Source organism: Dendrobium catenatum, unplaced genomic scaffold, assembly GCF_001605985.2.
Source record: "Dendrobium catenatum unplaced genomic scaffold, ASM160598v2 fragScaff_scaffold_1125, whole genome shotgun sequence".
Taxonomy (NCBI): Eukaryota; Viridiplantae; Streptophyta; class Magnoliopsida; order Asparagales; family Orchidaceae; genus Dendrobium; species Dendrobium catenatum.
This window is the reverse complement of record NW_021319587.1, coordinates 1,199,136-1,213,973: the sequence shown is the minus strand read 5'-3', so window position 1 is coordinate 1,213,973 and position 14,838 is coordinate 1,199,136. Positions and strand designations below refer to the sequence as shown.

Here is a 14,838-nt window from a genome sequence, read left to right as displayed (position 1 = left end):
CTCGACGGGCCTAGCTGCAGCCAACTCCACAGTTGACGAAACACACACTCATTTTCTCCGCACTTATTATTATTATTATTATCGGGACATTTATGCCAATTAAGCCTTCTTAAAGTTAAATTTTATTTATATATTTTATCAATCAATATATAGATTGATTATCAATATATTGCACTTATTTTAAAACTAATCTAATAACTTTAAGGCTCGTCAAATCAGGATATTCTAATAAAAGCCTTAGAAAAGTTAGTATTTCATCAATCAATATATAGATTAGTTATATATGTATTAATTGCACTCATCTTAAAGCTATTCTAATAGTTTAAAAACCAGTTTGATCAAAATACTATAATAAACAAAATTTTGCTTACATCAATTTAAATTAGAGCTATAATACTAGAGAAATTATTTTGTACGAAGTCTGAACGGGAAGAACCGTTCAGATTGTATGTACACATTTGTACATAATGTGTACGTACACTCATATATCCGAACGGTTCTTCCCGTCCAGACTCTATTACTGAGGACTGCATAGGATTATTATAATAAAAATAGCCATGTGGTTCATTGCTAACCATCATGAATGAAATATAAAATCAAGGAGTTGCCATTGAACTAACCCAATTACTTTTAATCATTCATTCTCCCACGCACAACCAAAAAGAAAAAAAAAAAAAAATATATATATATATATATATATAATAATATAAGTCACTTTATAAAAAAATCCAAATATATATATATATATATATATATTCATGAAAATACTATATAAGTTCCACTCTATCTTGAACACCTTATCTTCCTCAAGAAAAGCCACATTGTCATTGCTCCAAGAGAATTTTCAAGGCCTCACAATCCTTCATGGCTAAGTAAGATTAGCACTTCTAGCTAATATATTGTTGTATTTATATATCTTAGGTTTCGTCTGGAACAACTTTTTTACTGCTTCTTAAAACAGCTCTAAAAAGCTGACACAAACGAAACCTTATATCTTATCAAGATTACAAGCTGTTTATATATATTAAAAAAAGAAGAATGTACACATGCAGATGGTGGACAGAGAAGACAGTGGCTATTGTGACCGGAGCAAACAAAGGGATAGGTTTTGCTATTGTGGAGAAGCTTGCAGAGCTCGGATTAATGGTGGTTCTCACTTGCAGGAATGAAATCAAAGGGATAGAAGCGGTTCTTTGCTTAGCCAAGAGAGGCCTCACTGTTGAGTTCTGCAAATTAGATGTTACTAGCCATGAATCAATCTCCAAGTTTGCTTGCTGGCTTAATGGCAGATTTGGAGTTCTTGATATTCTTGTCAGTACAGTATATTACACATTAAATTCATTTGATGATTCTTATATTATTAGTTATAAGTATGTATATGTTGCAGGTGAATAATGCTGGTGTGTCATTTAATGAGATTGATAGCAACAATGTGGAGAAGGCAGAGCTTGTGATCAGAACAAACTTCTATGGGCAGAAGATGCTCATTCAGGAGCTTCTACCGATGTTCCGGCGGTCGGCGGCGACGAAGAGTAGGATACTCAATATCAGCTCCCAGCTTGGCCTTCAAAATGTGAGTATGTCTCTTGAATTTATTTTGAGATGAGTAAGATTTCGTTTAGGACGGCTTTCTTATTGCTTTGTGAAACTATTTTTTAGTGAAAATATATTTTAAAAACAAGAAAAAAGTGGTAGTTTAAGGCTTCGTTTAGGACGGCATTCTTCTTGCTTCTTAAAGGAGTTTTTTAATATAAATTTTTTAACTACAAAGATGCTTTAAGAAGCATCACGAAAGCCGTCCCAAACGAAGCCTTAAGATGTCCCAAACGAATTAGAACGGCTTTTTATTGCTTCTTAAAATGGAATTTTAGCTAAAAAATTTGTAATAAAACTCCATTTTAATAAGCAATGAAAAAACCGTCCCAAAATAAAACTTAAGGCTTTGTTTGGGACAACTTTCTTTCTACTTTTTAAAGCAGCTTTCTAGTATAAAAATTTTAATTTTGTACAAAAAAGTTATTTTAAGAAGCAGAAAGAAAACCGTCCATAACAAAGCCTAAATCTAAAGTTTTGTAATGCTACTAAAATTATGATGAGCAACTAAGGGTTCGTTTGGAATGGATTTCTTTCTGTTTCTTAAATCACATTTTTATTTTTGTATTCAAAAGCTACTTTAAGAAGCAGAAAGAAATTTGTCCCAGACAAAGTCTAAATTGAACACCTGGAAATGCATGCGACTAAATAGACGACACCTAAAAAGTCTATGAACTATTTGGAAGGTTTAGTATATTTAGTGAATATTACTTATTGTATATACATTTGCATTGCAGAAAGTGAGTAATCCAGCACTGAAGAACTTGCAGAAAGAGGAAGAAATCTCTGAAGAGAAGATAGACTATATGCTAAATAAATTCGTTGAAGATGTGAAGAAAGGAACCTGGAAGGAAGCTGGATGGCCTATGATTTGGACTGATTACTCTGTCTCCAAGCACGCAGTAAATGCTTACTCCAGATTGCTCTCTAAGCAGCAGAAAGGCCTAAACTTGAGCATTAATTGTTTCTGTCCGGGATTCACAAAGACGGCCATGACTGGAGGAATGGGAACTCATACTGCACAAGAAGCAGCTGAGGTTGCAGTTAGAGTTATTCTGCTTCCACCTGAAAAATTGCCCACTGGAAAGTTCTTTAAATGGCTCAGTCCATCGTTGTTCTCTATGTTGTAGAAGAAAGGTGACAAATAATTTATTGAGTGCAGACTACAGAAGTACACAGATGGAATACACAATCAGTTCAGAATTTGCATATAAATTAATCATTACATATAACTTTAGGCAAGCATTTGAGTCCCAGGTTTATACTAAGAATGATAATCCTTGTATAAAGGATCATGTAGCCACGCCCCTTAAGGGATTCTGCCCTTCTAATGTTTCTCCTTTGCTTCTTCATTCTACCCCTTACCTACCTCTTATGGCATTCATTCATCCAACTTTTGTAGCTTGTCTTCTCTCTACCAAAATGTTATTATCATATATCAAATTCATCTAATTCTAGTTGTCTTTTTTAATCACATATAGAGAGCTTCATATGATTTGTTCTAAATTCAAAATCAATGATTTCAATTTAGATTTTAGCCAAGTATTAGACAAGTCCATTGGACCGGTCTAGCCAATCCTACAAGACCGGGCCATGCGAAACAATCGGAGAAGTTCCACCTCCTGTATGCTCGATTTGACCACCCAAGTCTGACAAAGCTGTTTAGGAAGGTTTTTGATGGGAGTTAGGAGGGAAATTTCAAAGGAGGGGTTGTTTAGAGATTTCCTTTTGAATTGTATGCATTAAATAGTTTGTTTTCCTAGGGTTAGAACATCTTGAATTTGGCTGAAATTTGAGATCTCTTAGATTTTTTAGGCTCTAGCGGTGTGTAGAGATTTGGGAGAGATAAATCCTCCTCTCGAATAGAGGATCAATTGTATCTTGGTATTTCCGTTTCTATTTCATCAAATAATACAAATTATCTTATGTTTTCCTGGTTTTGTGTGGATTTTTGTCGAGAATTTTTGCTGTTTTTCAAAGATTGCTAGGAAATTCTTGAGATCAAATAATACAAAAATTCAATTATGAATGCATTTTTATTACACTTTTGCTGTCCTTTTGCAAAAGCGCAGCAAAAGCATAACAAATATTCAATTATTTAGTAAATATTAAATATTTGCTACCCTTTTACTGACCTTTTGCAAAAGCGCAACAAAAGAACAGTAAAAGCGCAGCAAATATGGACAATTCTCTTTGTTTGGTGTCCGCATATAATAATTAGTCCTTTGCCTTCTCTATCAAAGTGTTGAGTTGTTTCTTGTTCTGAAAGAATGCAAAATGATTATATTCATTGCTATATGATTATATTCAATTAGTTCTGAGCTTAAGGAAAAAACGGAAGTAGGTTAATGGATAAACAATGGGTGAACGTTACATCATATTTATGCAGCAATGAGAATGCAATTTACAGTTAAAGATCACTCAAATAAATATATTTTCAACAATCAATATGCTAAATCATCAAACAATACGATGTTGGCCAACCATATTCTCCTACACTGTGCTCCTCTTCTATTTACTATGTCACACAAAAAATGTGCTGAAGCATTGCTATTTCCGGAATTTGCTTATCAAATAAAGATATGCACATTTTTTTCTGTAGCACAAGTTTGAATCAAACAAAAAAAGCACCTCATTTCCTGAGAGACGCCCATCTGGGACTAACAAACTCTCTTCACTTTCATTTTGATCATCCTCAAGATTTTCAATGTCTAGATTCATCTTTCTTGTATTCCTCACAGTCCAAAAGACATTGACTTGGTTCTTCCTGCATAAAAGTTACACATAATAACAGCTTTCTTAAAAGTACTAACTATATGTGCATAAAATTGATATGTTCTATTTCTTCCAATGCAAAATCACTTCATTAATTTTATCTGGTCAAGTGTTCTCCAAATATCACAAACATTCCATGAAAGAAATTCAAAGTTAATTCTACTAATGGTTATTTGTATGTGTATTTAACTGACATCTATTCTCTTCAAATCCAAAATCTAAGTATCATAAACCCATGAAATAAATTCTAATTCAATTTGAAGTACCCTGGAGTATAAAAAATCATAGATTTTGTTGTGTGCCAGAACATTTGCGGCGGTAGAGAGATATAGGGTTTAGCATCCTAAAATATGTTCCGGTCCTTTGATTTGGGGTCATTTGGCTCAAATATGACCGGTTTTGGTGTTGTTTAGTTCGTTTCATTGAAACATTTAATCTGACTATAAGTTTATTGAAATAGGTGGTCCCAATTTTAATTTTTGAAAGTTTTCCATTCACATATGTTTTGAGATTCGTGCCTGATCAAACAATTTTTGGTGACTTATAAGATCTCTTATAAAGTAATATAAGCATCCGTCAACAAAAGTATTGCTGCTCCACATACACAAAAAACCAAGCCTGAAAAATGCATGAAATGACATGTCCCTGGATTAATGATTTTGGAAATGAAGGGTAGTTTTGAACAAGCTTTATGATCATAAGCTTAGAAACCAAAGTTAGATCATCCTCCAGCCACAGAGAACCGAGGCATGGTAAAAAAAATAAATGGATGTTAAACCTACAAAATGGGAAAAAGAAATATTCTGCTTACAGATAGTTAGCTTCTCTTTTTGGATCTCTATCAACTTCTCAGCATTTTGTTTATTTTTCACAATTGTCTTGGCTAGCTCTTTCTTTTTCTAACTTCGCTTTTTTCTCAGCCCTTTATTAAGGAAAGCAAATTTCATCAGTAGAAATAAAGCATAATGAGAAAACAAATTGCGATATGACGAACACCTAAGGGATTAGCTCCATGCATCTCAGTAGAGCTCCTTTCCATAAATCTTTTTGGCGAATGAACGGATTTCTGTAACATTCAATGGTCTCCCAAGACTCTGAGATCAGGGACATGAACTGAAGGCCTCATAAATGTTGTCAAGGAATAGTGTCAACATAAGTAGAAAATGGTTGTCTAGCAATAACAAGCATTGAAAATGAACAAACTCTTTACTTTTTTAAACTACGAATGTACCAACTTCAATCGGCAGCAAATTAGCATTTAATTTTTACCATAAATGCAATTAACATTGAAAGAAACCTTAAAACCCTTAACTCACTTGAAAGAGTGGAATTCCTTTCATGAATTGTTTTTACATCTGATGCGGTGAGCTTTGAAAGTCATTTTTTATTTTATTATTTTTTTTACATAAAAGCTTGAAATTCCATGTCTGCAAGCTGAAAAGGCAAATAGCCTGAAATTAATCTAAACTACAACAAGAAGTGACTATCAAGGAAAACTAGCTGGCACGAAAATCAATGGAGAACTAGCTGAACCCATCACCTCCCAGCACCAAAAGCACTTCATGGATTCATCTTCCAGCACATCAACATCCTCATTCCTTACCCCACACAGTGTTATCTTACCTTAAAAAAGCATAGAATTGCGAATTTAAGAAAATGCTATTCCTAGCTAACAAATTTGTAGAGTAAGAGAGTTTTGCATACTAATTTTGCACAAATATCCAACACACGAATAGATAAAAAAGAAAATACGGGTGTCATTAAAATTCTCATGTGGAAAATTTGAAAAGGGGAATTACAATGGGGCTTGACCCAACTAAAATGATTCTACTATGTGAGTGTCGATTACATATATTTGTTTGTCCCATAACTTGAAGACTACATGATTACAAAAGTATGGAGAACTTGTAGAAGATATTGCGGAGTTGGTATGAGGCGAAATGTGTTCATATGATTGTATTTGAATAATAATGATCAGAGATTGATGGTTAGGTAGCGGCGGTGCAACGACAATGGTTGAGTGGTGGGGTTATTATAATGAAAATCGGACGATGGACCATCGTCCAACGACGGTCTGATGATGATGGTCAAATGATGAAGATCGAACAACACGTGTCAAAAGGTGGTATGACAAGAACCATCGGGCAGTGAAGGTCTGACTGTTTCGATTGGGCCACAAAGGATTGATGGCGGCGATCGGGTGGTGGGCTGATGGCGATGATGCTCAAGTAAAGCTCTGAGATTTCCTCCACCTCCTTATAAAAGAAAAGGATGCTCACCTGTAGCAAACGGGCAAACTGCAAAATTTAGTGAAGGAAACTGTTGTCCCTCTTGTAGATGAAGCTTATTGGACGAAACTATTAAAGGTTACTTGTACTAGGTCATACATTAGTGTCATAAATAACCCGTATAGTATTACATGTGTTTGTAATGAAAGCTAGGCTATAAATAGCCGGCTCGGTACCCTGTTAAGTAATAATAATATTTCCTTTTGTTAAACCATGTCTCTGTCTTTATGGTATCAGAGCTCGGCTCAAGTAGTTCTTTCTTGATTCGCACAGCTCGCTCTCCATCGATCGTTATCCTGCCATTTTTTCGCGTTCTTCGCTAGATCTAAAGAAGATCGGCGTTAACATGGAGGATTCAGGCACATCGCTATCATCAACCCCAAATGATACCATCGCCAAGGAGTACAATATACCGGCTGCTCTCAAATTTGTGATCTCGAACATCAAGATCATAGTATCGACTCAGTTAACCTCTGAGAACTACGCAGTTTGGCGCTCACAAATCCTCAAACTCCTCACGACCAATGGTTTTTCAGAGTTCTTGGAGCAGTCGGCATCTCCACCGACCAGGTTCGTTGATCTACCTGAGGGGCGTCAAGAGATCAACCCGAAATATAGAGAATGGGTTCTTGTGGATCAGAATCTAGCAGCAGCGATCTGTTCAACGATCTCACCAGCCATTTTACCATATGTCATTAATCTCGATTCAACTTCTATGATCTGGGTGACTATCGAACGACGTCTACAGTCGTCGAATAGATCAAGAGTAATACAGCTACGCAATGAGCTACACAACATCAGAATGAACAATCAATCTATGATTCAATACCTTACTCAAATCAAGTCTATAGCAGATAATCTCTCAGCGGCAGGGATGAATCTTGATCAAGAAGATATCACCCTATACACGCTGAATGGGCTTCCATCTTCATACAATGCGTTTAAAATGTCGATCCGCACGATGCTTCATCCGATAGATCTGGATAATCTTTACTCGCTTCTGATTAGCGAGGAGATCAATATTCAGGCTGATTCGCTGAGAAATACAACTTTGCAAGAATCATCTACCGCCCTGTATACATATCGGGGTAGAGGAAAACGAACAAGAGGACGAAATTCATCTCAAACGTCCAGAACAAGCTCCGGGCAGCTAGTTCAGTGTCAGATTTGCAATAAAAAGGGACATACAGCAAACAATTGCTGGCATCAATCAAACCTGACCGTTAATCCTCCGGAGACACAGAACACCTCATCCAGAGCAATGATAGCGCCAACGGAACAAGAAAATCAGGACTGGTACCTGGATTCTGGTGCGTCAGCACATCTCACTCACTCTCTGGACAACGTTTCTCAAGCCATCTCATACAATGGTAACGACAATATCACCATAGGTGACGGCAGAAATATACCTATTGCACATTCTGGCAAAGGTATTCTGCCTACACCTAGCAGTAAGCTGAAACTTCAATCTCTATTTCATGTTCCAAATCTCTCATATAACTTGTTGTCCATTTTTCAATTAACAAAAGACAACAACGTCTCTGTTTATTTTGATACTAATGGGTTCATTATCAAGGACTTGAAGACAAATCACACCATTCTCTCGGGACCAAGTAGAAAGGGACTCTACCCGATCAGTACAATCAAATCTTCGATGAATAAGAAGGCGCTAGCTGCAGTCTCCAACCCGACTTCATGGTGGCATCAGCGTCTTGGACATACCAATTACCAAACGCTTCGTTTAGTTTCTAATACAAATAAATCTTTGAATATTCTCAAGAATGTTTCTGTGTGTGAACATTGTATAGCCTCTAAAGGCCACAAACTAATCTTTTCTCATACTGCAAGTCGTTCGTTAACTCCTTTACAACTTATACATACGGATGTATGGGGACCATCCCCAGTGTCATCTCATCAAGGATTCTTGTATTACGTAGCTTTTATTGATGATTTTTCAAAATTTACGTGGGTTTTTCCTATACACAATAAATCTGATGTGTTTTTCCAGTTTGTTCAATTTAAAACACAGGTTGAAAAACAAACCAACTATCAAATCAAATGTCTAAGATCTGATGGCGGGAAAGAGTACTTAAATTCGACATTTGCAAACTTTCTCAATCAACATGGCATTCAACATCAAACATCTTGTCCTTACACGCCAGAACAAAACGGATCGGCGGAACGTAAACATCGGCACCTCATAGAAATGACTAGAACTCTATTACATACTGCATCAATGCCATATACATTTTGGCCAGATGCTGTTCTCACAGCATCCTATATAATAAATAGATTGCCCTCCATACACAATAATCTCAGTTCACCTCTTCAATTGTTGTACAATAAACAGCCGAATTACACATTCCTCAAAATTTTTGGATGTGCCTGCTTTTCGTGGATACCACCTGTTCAACGACATAAGCTTGAACCACGTTCTCGGCAATGCGTATTTCTGGGTTATTCATCTATATCCAAAGGATATAAATGTCTTGATCTTAATACTAATAAAATTGTTGTTTCAAGGCATGTAATTTTTGATGAAAGTAAATTTCCTTTTCAGCATTCTGCTCCTCAGTTTACCATACCTGAACAAATGCCATCAAATCCGTCCATGCTGGTTCCAACACACGGCGCTGCACCTCCGGATATCATTCGTCATCCAACAACACATCACACTTCCCAGCAAACACCTAAGATATCTCAGGAAGCTGTTAACTTACCTCCTAACACATCGGACAGGACTGGCAATACACCACGTGAAACCATGCAATTCAGCGATCTGCCTGTCACCATACCAAACCTATCTAAACATCCCATGACTACACGTTTACAATCAGGTAAATTGAAACCCATTCAACGTCTTAACTTACTGCATATGCAGGAGTCCAATACTACAGACACAATGTCTGATCCAACAACGTATCAAGAAGCAAGCAAACACAGTCATTGGAGGGCGGCAATGGCAGATGAATTTTATGCACTTCAACGACAGGGAACGTGGGATCTTGTACCTCTTCCTCCAAATACATCTCTGCTAGGAAGCAAATGGACCTTTCGTACCAAATACAACTCTGACGGCACGGTGGCTCGGTTCAAAGCGAGACTGGTTGCACAAGGAAATACCCAACAATACGGAGTGAACTATCTCGAAACGTTCAGCCCCGTCGCTAAGTTTACTACCATTCGCACTTTTCTTACAATAGCTATTCATTATAATTGGCCGGTTCATCAAATTGATATAACAAATGCTTTCTTACATGGTAAATTAAATGAAACCATTTTTATGAAACATCCTAAAGGATTCGAGGATGACACTCAACCGAACTACGTGTGCAAACTCAAGAAAACAATTTATGGTTTGAAGCAATCTCCTCGAATGTGGTTTCAGATGCTCTCCACTCACCTCCAGTCGATTGGGTTTGTCGCTGGCAAAGCAGACAGTTCTATGTTTCTCTTCTCCAAAGACGATGTGCAACTGTTCATGGTCATCTATGTAGATGACATATTGCTCACGGGCAATAACAACAAGATGATCACATCCACCATAAATCAATTGAAGACCAAATTTGATATGAAGCATTTGGGTCTTGCCCACAGCTTTTTAGGCATACAGATCACCAGAACAAATAATTCCTTCTTTCTCTCTCAGTCTCAATATGCCAACAGCATCCTCGATATAGCTGGAATGTCCCAGTGTAAACCGTTGGCTAATCCATCATATACAAAACCTCCGGTTCCACAGGCACAGGAATTTCTCGGGAACGATCCTAAACTCTACAGGCATCTAGTGGGATCACTCCAATACCTCACGCTCACTCGACCGGACATCTCATTCGCTGTCAATTCACTTTGTCAACACATGCATAATCCGATGTCTTTAGATTTTCTGTTCTTACATCGGTTATTAAGATATATTAAAGGAACACTAACTTACGGTTTGCCTATAACGCAGGGTGATCTTGTGTTACAATCATTCTCGGACGCCGATTGGGCTGGAGACAAAGATACGAGAAGATCCACGACTGGATACTGCACGTTTCTTGGACACACTCTAGTATCATGGAGCGTCAAGAAGCAACATACTGTGGCAAGATCATCCACTGAAGCGGAATACAAGGCCATTGCTACGGCACTTACAGACATCATTTGGCTGCGCAGACTGTTACTCAACTTCAACATCTCTCTCACCAGGCCGACAACTCTTTATTGTGACAGTACATCTGCAATCGCACTGGCCAACAATCCTGTGTTTCACGCACATACAAAACACATCGAGATCGATCACTATTTCATACGAGATCATATAAATTCAAAGACAGTCAATATCTTCCCTATCTCTAAAAAAGATCAAGTAGCCGATATTTTTACCAAACAACTTTCTACCTCGCGGTACCAGCTGCTTCGCGACAAGCTCACGGTTCATCAAACACCATAAGCTTGAGGGGGTGTATTAAAGGTTACTTGTACTAGGTCATACATTAGTGTCATAAATAACCCGTATAGTATTACATGTGTTTGTAATGAAAGCTAGGCTATAAATAGCCGGCTCGGTACCCTGTTAAGTAATAATAATATTTCCTTTTGTTAAACCATGTCTCTGTCTTTAGAAACCCACCCCTTTACAGAGTTCAAACATTTCATTAAGCTCCTTTTGGCATTCCAAAATGAAGAATTCCATACCCTCGCCATTTAAGCTCCCAACCCGCATTACCTTCTGTAGCAGATTTTGAATCTGATTCTACTTTCTTAGATGCTTCCATGGGGAAACTACTACCATGAACCATTCCTTCGCGAATCGGCTCAGCTCTTCCGGACTCCTCCACTATAACAGCGTGCACGAAGCCACCAAAATCGATGCTTTCTAGGGTTTCTAGATCAATGAAAGAGACGCTCATTTAAAAAGGCCCTAAGCTAACATTGCATCAAATCCATGATAAAAAAGATACAGTTTTAGACTCCATTTCAATTGGATTAAACCGATTCAAGCAACCATTTCTCCAATAAAAAAATTCAGAAAAAATAGGGATTAACTCACTATAGAATCCATGATCCGAGAGTGATTCAGATGTCACCAAAGAAAATGTTTGATTGCTGTCAATTTGGGAACGTTCCATTCTCACCCTACACGCTTAGGGCTAGATCATCCGCCGAAGAAAAAAAAAAGCGTGGCAGAGATTTTTACTAGCGGAGCCTCAAATTCAAATATATATATATATATATATAAATATATATATATATATATTTATATATATATATATATATATTTGAATTTGAGGCTCCGCTAGTAAAAATCTCTGCCACGCTTTTTTTTTTCTTCGGCGGATGATCTCGCCCTAAGCGTGTAGGGTGAGAATGGAACGTTCCCAAATTGACAGCAATCAAACATTTTCTTTGGTGACATCTGAATCACTCTCGGATCATGGATTCTATAGTGAGTTAATCCCTATTTTTTCTGAATTTTTTTATTGGAGAAATGGTTGCTTGAATCGGTTTAATCCAATTGAAATGGAGTCTAAAACTGTATCTTTTTTATCATGGATTTGATGCAATGTTAGCTTAGGGCCTTTTTAAATGAGCGTCTCTTTCATTGATCTAGAAACCCTAGAAAGCATCGATTTTGGTGGCTTCGTGCACGCTGTTATAGTGGAGGAGTCCGGAAGAGCTGAGCCGATTCGCGAAGGAATGGTTCATGGTAGTAGTTTCCCCATGGAAGCATCTAAGAAAGTAGAATCAGATTCAAAATCTGCTACAGAAGGTAATGCGGGTTGGGAGCTTAAATGGCGAGGGTATGGAATTCTTCATTTTAGAATGCCAAAAGGAGCTTAATGAAATGTGTGAACTCTGTAAAGGGTTGGGTTTCGCCCTATAAGCTTCATCTAGAAGAGGGACAACAGTTTCCTTCACTTAATTTTGCAGTTTGCCCGTTTGCTACAGGTGAGCAGTCTTTTCTTTTATGAGGAGGTGGAGGAAATCTATGAAAAACTTAAAGCATGGGAAGGGAAGTTAGGGATCACCTTTGATACTTCATCAAAATCAGCTTGGTCAAGCACGAATCTCAATGCACATTTCAATGGAAAACTTTTAAACATTAATTCAGTACCATTCAAACTTCAATTTCAAAATATTATAGTCAACCTTATTGGCCTTGGACTGTCGGGTTCGACGTGGGGAAGGGCCAGGGATCTCTCTGGAGCTCTCACACAAAATTTTAAACGTTGAGGCGGTCTAGAGAGGGAGTAAGAGTCAAAAGTCAATAATTAGACAAAATATTTGATATTTAAACCCCTAGCCCTACTGTCAACGGCTTGGATTGAATCTAGAGTTCGTTGGGAGGGAAATCCCGCCTATTTGGCCGTGGAATTCATTTGAAATTCGAAGGAGTTAAATTAGAGCCTTCAAATGCATTAATTGGGCTCCTAATGGGTGATTATGACCCATTAATGGTCAAATTTGACCGAGTCAACATTTGACTTAGTCAAATCAGCCAATTGGGTCAATGGGGATGAGGGATTGAGCCAAGCCAAGGTTCAAGTGTATCTAAACTTGATTTGGGCTCTAAATGGGCTAAGTGGTCAACCTTGGTTGACTTGGTCAACCGGGTTAACCCAGGGTCCAAGTCCAGGCTCAACAGACTCGACTCGACTCACTAAACCCATTGGGGAGGGTCTTGGGGTCTGGCTTGGTCAATTTGACCAAGTTAACCCTTTGACCACGGGTCTGGGCAAAATCGAGGTCAACATCTGCTTGAAGACATTCAAGTTGAATATGTTCAGCTAGTGGTGGAGCTCGAGGGAGAAGAACCTCTTCCCATTGTGGTAATGCTGGCTGTCGTGTCTCTCACAGGAGTTAAATGATCTCGTTTTGAGATTCTTCCATCTTTTGGATTCTCTCTTCTAAGGAAGGTCCCGAGGTTCATTCTCCATCAGCATTTTGCCCCCTAGGGTAAAAAAAGGCAGACATCAGGCGTCTATGATTGATAGACTGACTTCTAGACTGGTGAGAGTTGGAGCGAAAAGCACAAACGATGCAACTGCTACGCTTGTTGACCATTGAAGCAATACTTGAAATTATGGGATAATGTTCCCACAGACGGCGCCAAACTGTTATAGGCTAGAATATACGCGGCGATAGAGTTAGAAAATTTCCTTCTCAGTGTTATATTGATATTTAGGACACAAACATGAGAGAAATAAAAACACCCAGATTTTTACATGGAAAACCCGAGAAAGGAAAAAAACCACAGGGTCACGCCTAGTTGAAAATATTTTACTAGTGTTTGTTTGAGATACAAGAGGCTGACTCATTCTTAGAATTTAGTACGATCATGTTACAATGATTTACCCCCGGATTGAAGTCTAATTACACTCAAGTTGCGTATTCGAGTTGAATTCAGAGTAACTTAAAATTCCGGCGTCACTTGGGCGTCAGATAGAATTCTGGCGTCATTTAAGCAAAATTCTAGCGTTGCTTGGGCAGAATTTCAGCATCGGGAAGAATTCCGACGTCGCTTGGACAGAATTTCAATGTCGGGCAGAATTCTAGCGTCGGGAAGAACTCCTGCGATGGTCGAGGAGTAGTTCTTCCCTCCTATCATTCTCTTATTCTCTTGTTTGAGTCATCCCTCAAGAGAAATGAAGGGTCTATTTATAGATTTTTGGAGTGGCATGACTCATAAATAGGTGAGAGATCAGGGGCAAAGGTGGAGTGATTCGAATGGACGGCTGATATTAAATTCCTTGATCATGTACTGTTTGCCAGACATTTGAAGGTCTTAATGATGTCAAAATTCGACAATCTTGGGTTCGTTCGATTTGTCTTGTTGAGCCGCTCGATTCGACTATAAGCACGTCATATTTGGAAACCGTTTGGTAACTCAAATTGTGGTTTGAACTTTCTAATAGCGCTTCAAGTGCTCAATTTGGACTCATTTGGGCTCAGATTGAGTCGAATTTTGTGTTGTTGAGTTTGTATTTCCGAGACGCTTAGTTTGACTGTAAGTTCGCTAAAATCGCAGTTCACGTGATCCCGGATTTAATTTTTGAAGTTTTTGAATTGATTTGGCTTGAGATTCGTGTCCGATCAAGATAATTTTTTGATGATATATCAATATTTATTTAATAATAATCAAAATACCCTACACAAAATTTTCCACCAAAATAACAAAAGAAGAGGCAATATTTCA

The 14,838-nt window shown here is 37.8% G+C and overlaps 2 protein-coding genes and 1 long non-coding RNA gene across 5 annotated transcripts; 2 read left to right on the top strand and 1 right to left on the bottom strand.

The window, feature by feature from the left end:
- The first annotated feature begins 783 nt into the window (after positions 1-783).
- On the top strand, positions 784-3,272 carry LOC110095551 (carbonyl reductase [NADPH] 1). The gene is made up of 3 exons (XM_020821143.2): positions 784-1,311; positions 1,388-1,573; positions 2,331-3,272. Exons 1-3 carry the CDS (start codon positions 1,039-1,041, stop codon positions 2,721-2,723), a joined length of 852 nt encoding a protein of 283 aa, XP_020676802.1. The 5' UTR covers positions 784-1,038; the 3' UTR covers positions 2,724-3,272.
- LOC110095552 lies at positions 1,096-11,828 on the bottom strand. 3 transcript variants are annotated; one of them, XR_003702107.1, is made up of 6 exons: positions 11,692-11,828; positions 5,365-5,489; positions 5,180-5,290; positions 4,225-4,360; positions 2,438-2,658; positions 1,096-1,226 (listed from the first exon to the last, which is right to left on the bottom strand). It is a non-coding gene; the product is annotated as an uncharacterized LOC110095552 (long non-coding RNA). The 3 variants fall into 3 exon arrangements; XR_003702108.1 differs by having other exon boundaries at positions 5,365-5,481; XR_003702109.1 differs by lacking the exon at positions 4,225-4,360.
- A 112-nt stretch (positions 11,829-11,940) lies between these two features.
- LOC110095559 lies at positions 11,941-12,747 on the top strand. The gene is made up of 2 exons (XM_020821152.2): positions 11,941-12,087; positions 12,253-12,747. The coding sequence occupies exons 1-2, from the start codon at positions 12,009-12,011 to the stop codon at positions 12,480-12,482; spliced, it is 309 nt and encodes a 102-aa protein (XP_020676811.1). The 5' UTR covers positions 11,941-12,008; the 3' UTR covers positions 12,483-12,747.
- The last annotated feature ends 2,091 nt before the right edge of the window (positions 12,748-14,838 follow it).

What these genes read in the sequence shown, in the direction of transcription:
- LOC110095551 (XM_020821143.2), top strand. Translation starts at nt 1,039, where the DNA reads ATGTACACATGCAGATGGTGGACAGAGAAGACAGTGGCTATTGTGACC. An exon ending in TTGGAGTTCTTGATATTCTT is followed by an intron (nt 1,312 to 1,387) that starts GTCAGTACAGTA and finishes TATATGTTGCAG; the next exon opens with GTGAATAATGCTGGTGTGTC. An exon ending in CCCAGCTTGGCCTTCAAAAT is followed by an intron (nt 1,574 to 2,330) that starts GTGAGTATGTCT and finishes TTTGCATTGCAG; the next exon opens with AAAGTGAGTAATCCAGCACT.
- LOC110095559 (XM_020821152.2), top strand. Translation starts at nt 12,009, where the DNA reads ATGGAACGTTCCCAAATTGACAGCAATCAAACATTTTCTTTGGTGACA. An exon ending in CTCGGATCATGGATTCTATA is followed by an intron (nt 12,088 to 12,252) that starts GTGAGTTAATCC and finishes TCATTGATCTAG; the next exon opens with AAACCCTAGAAAGCATCGAT.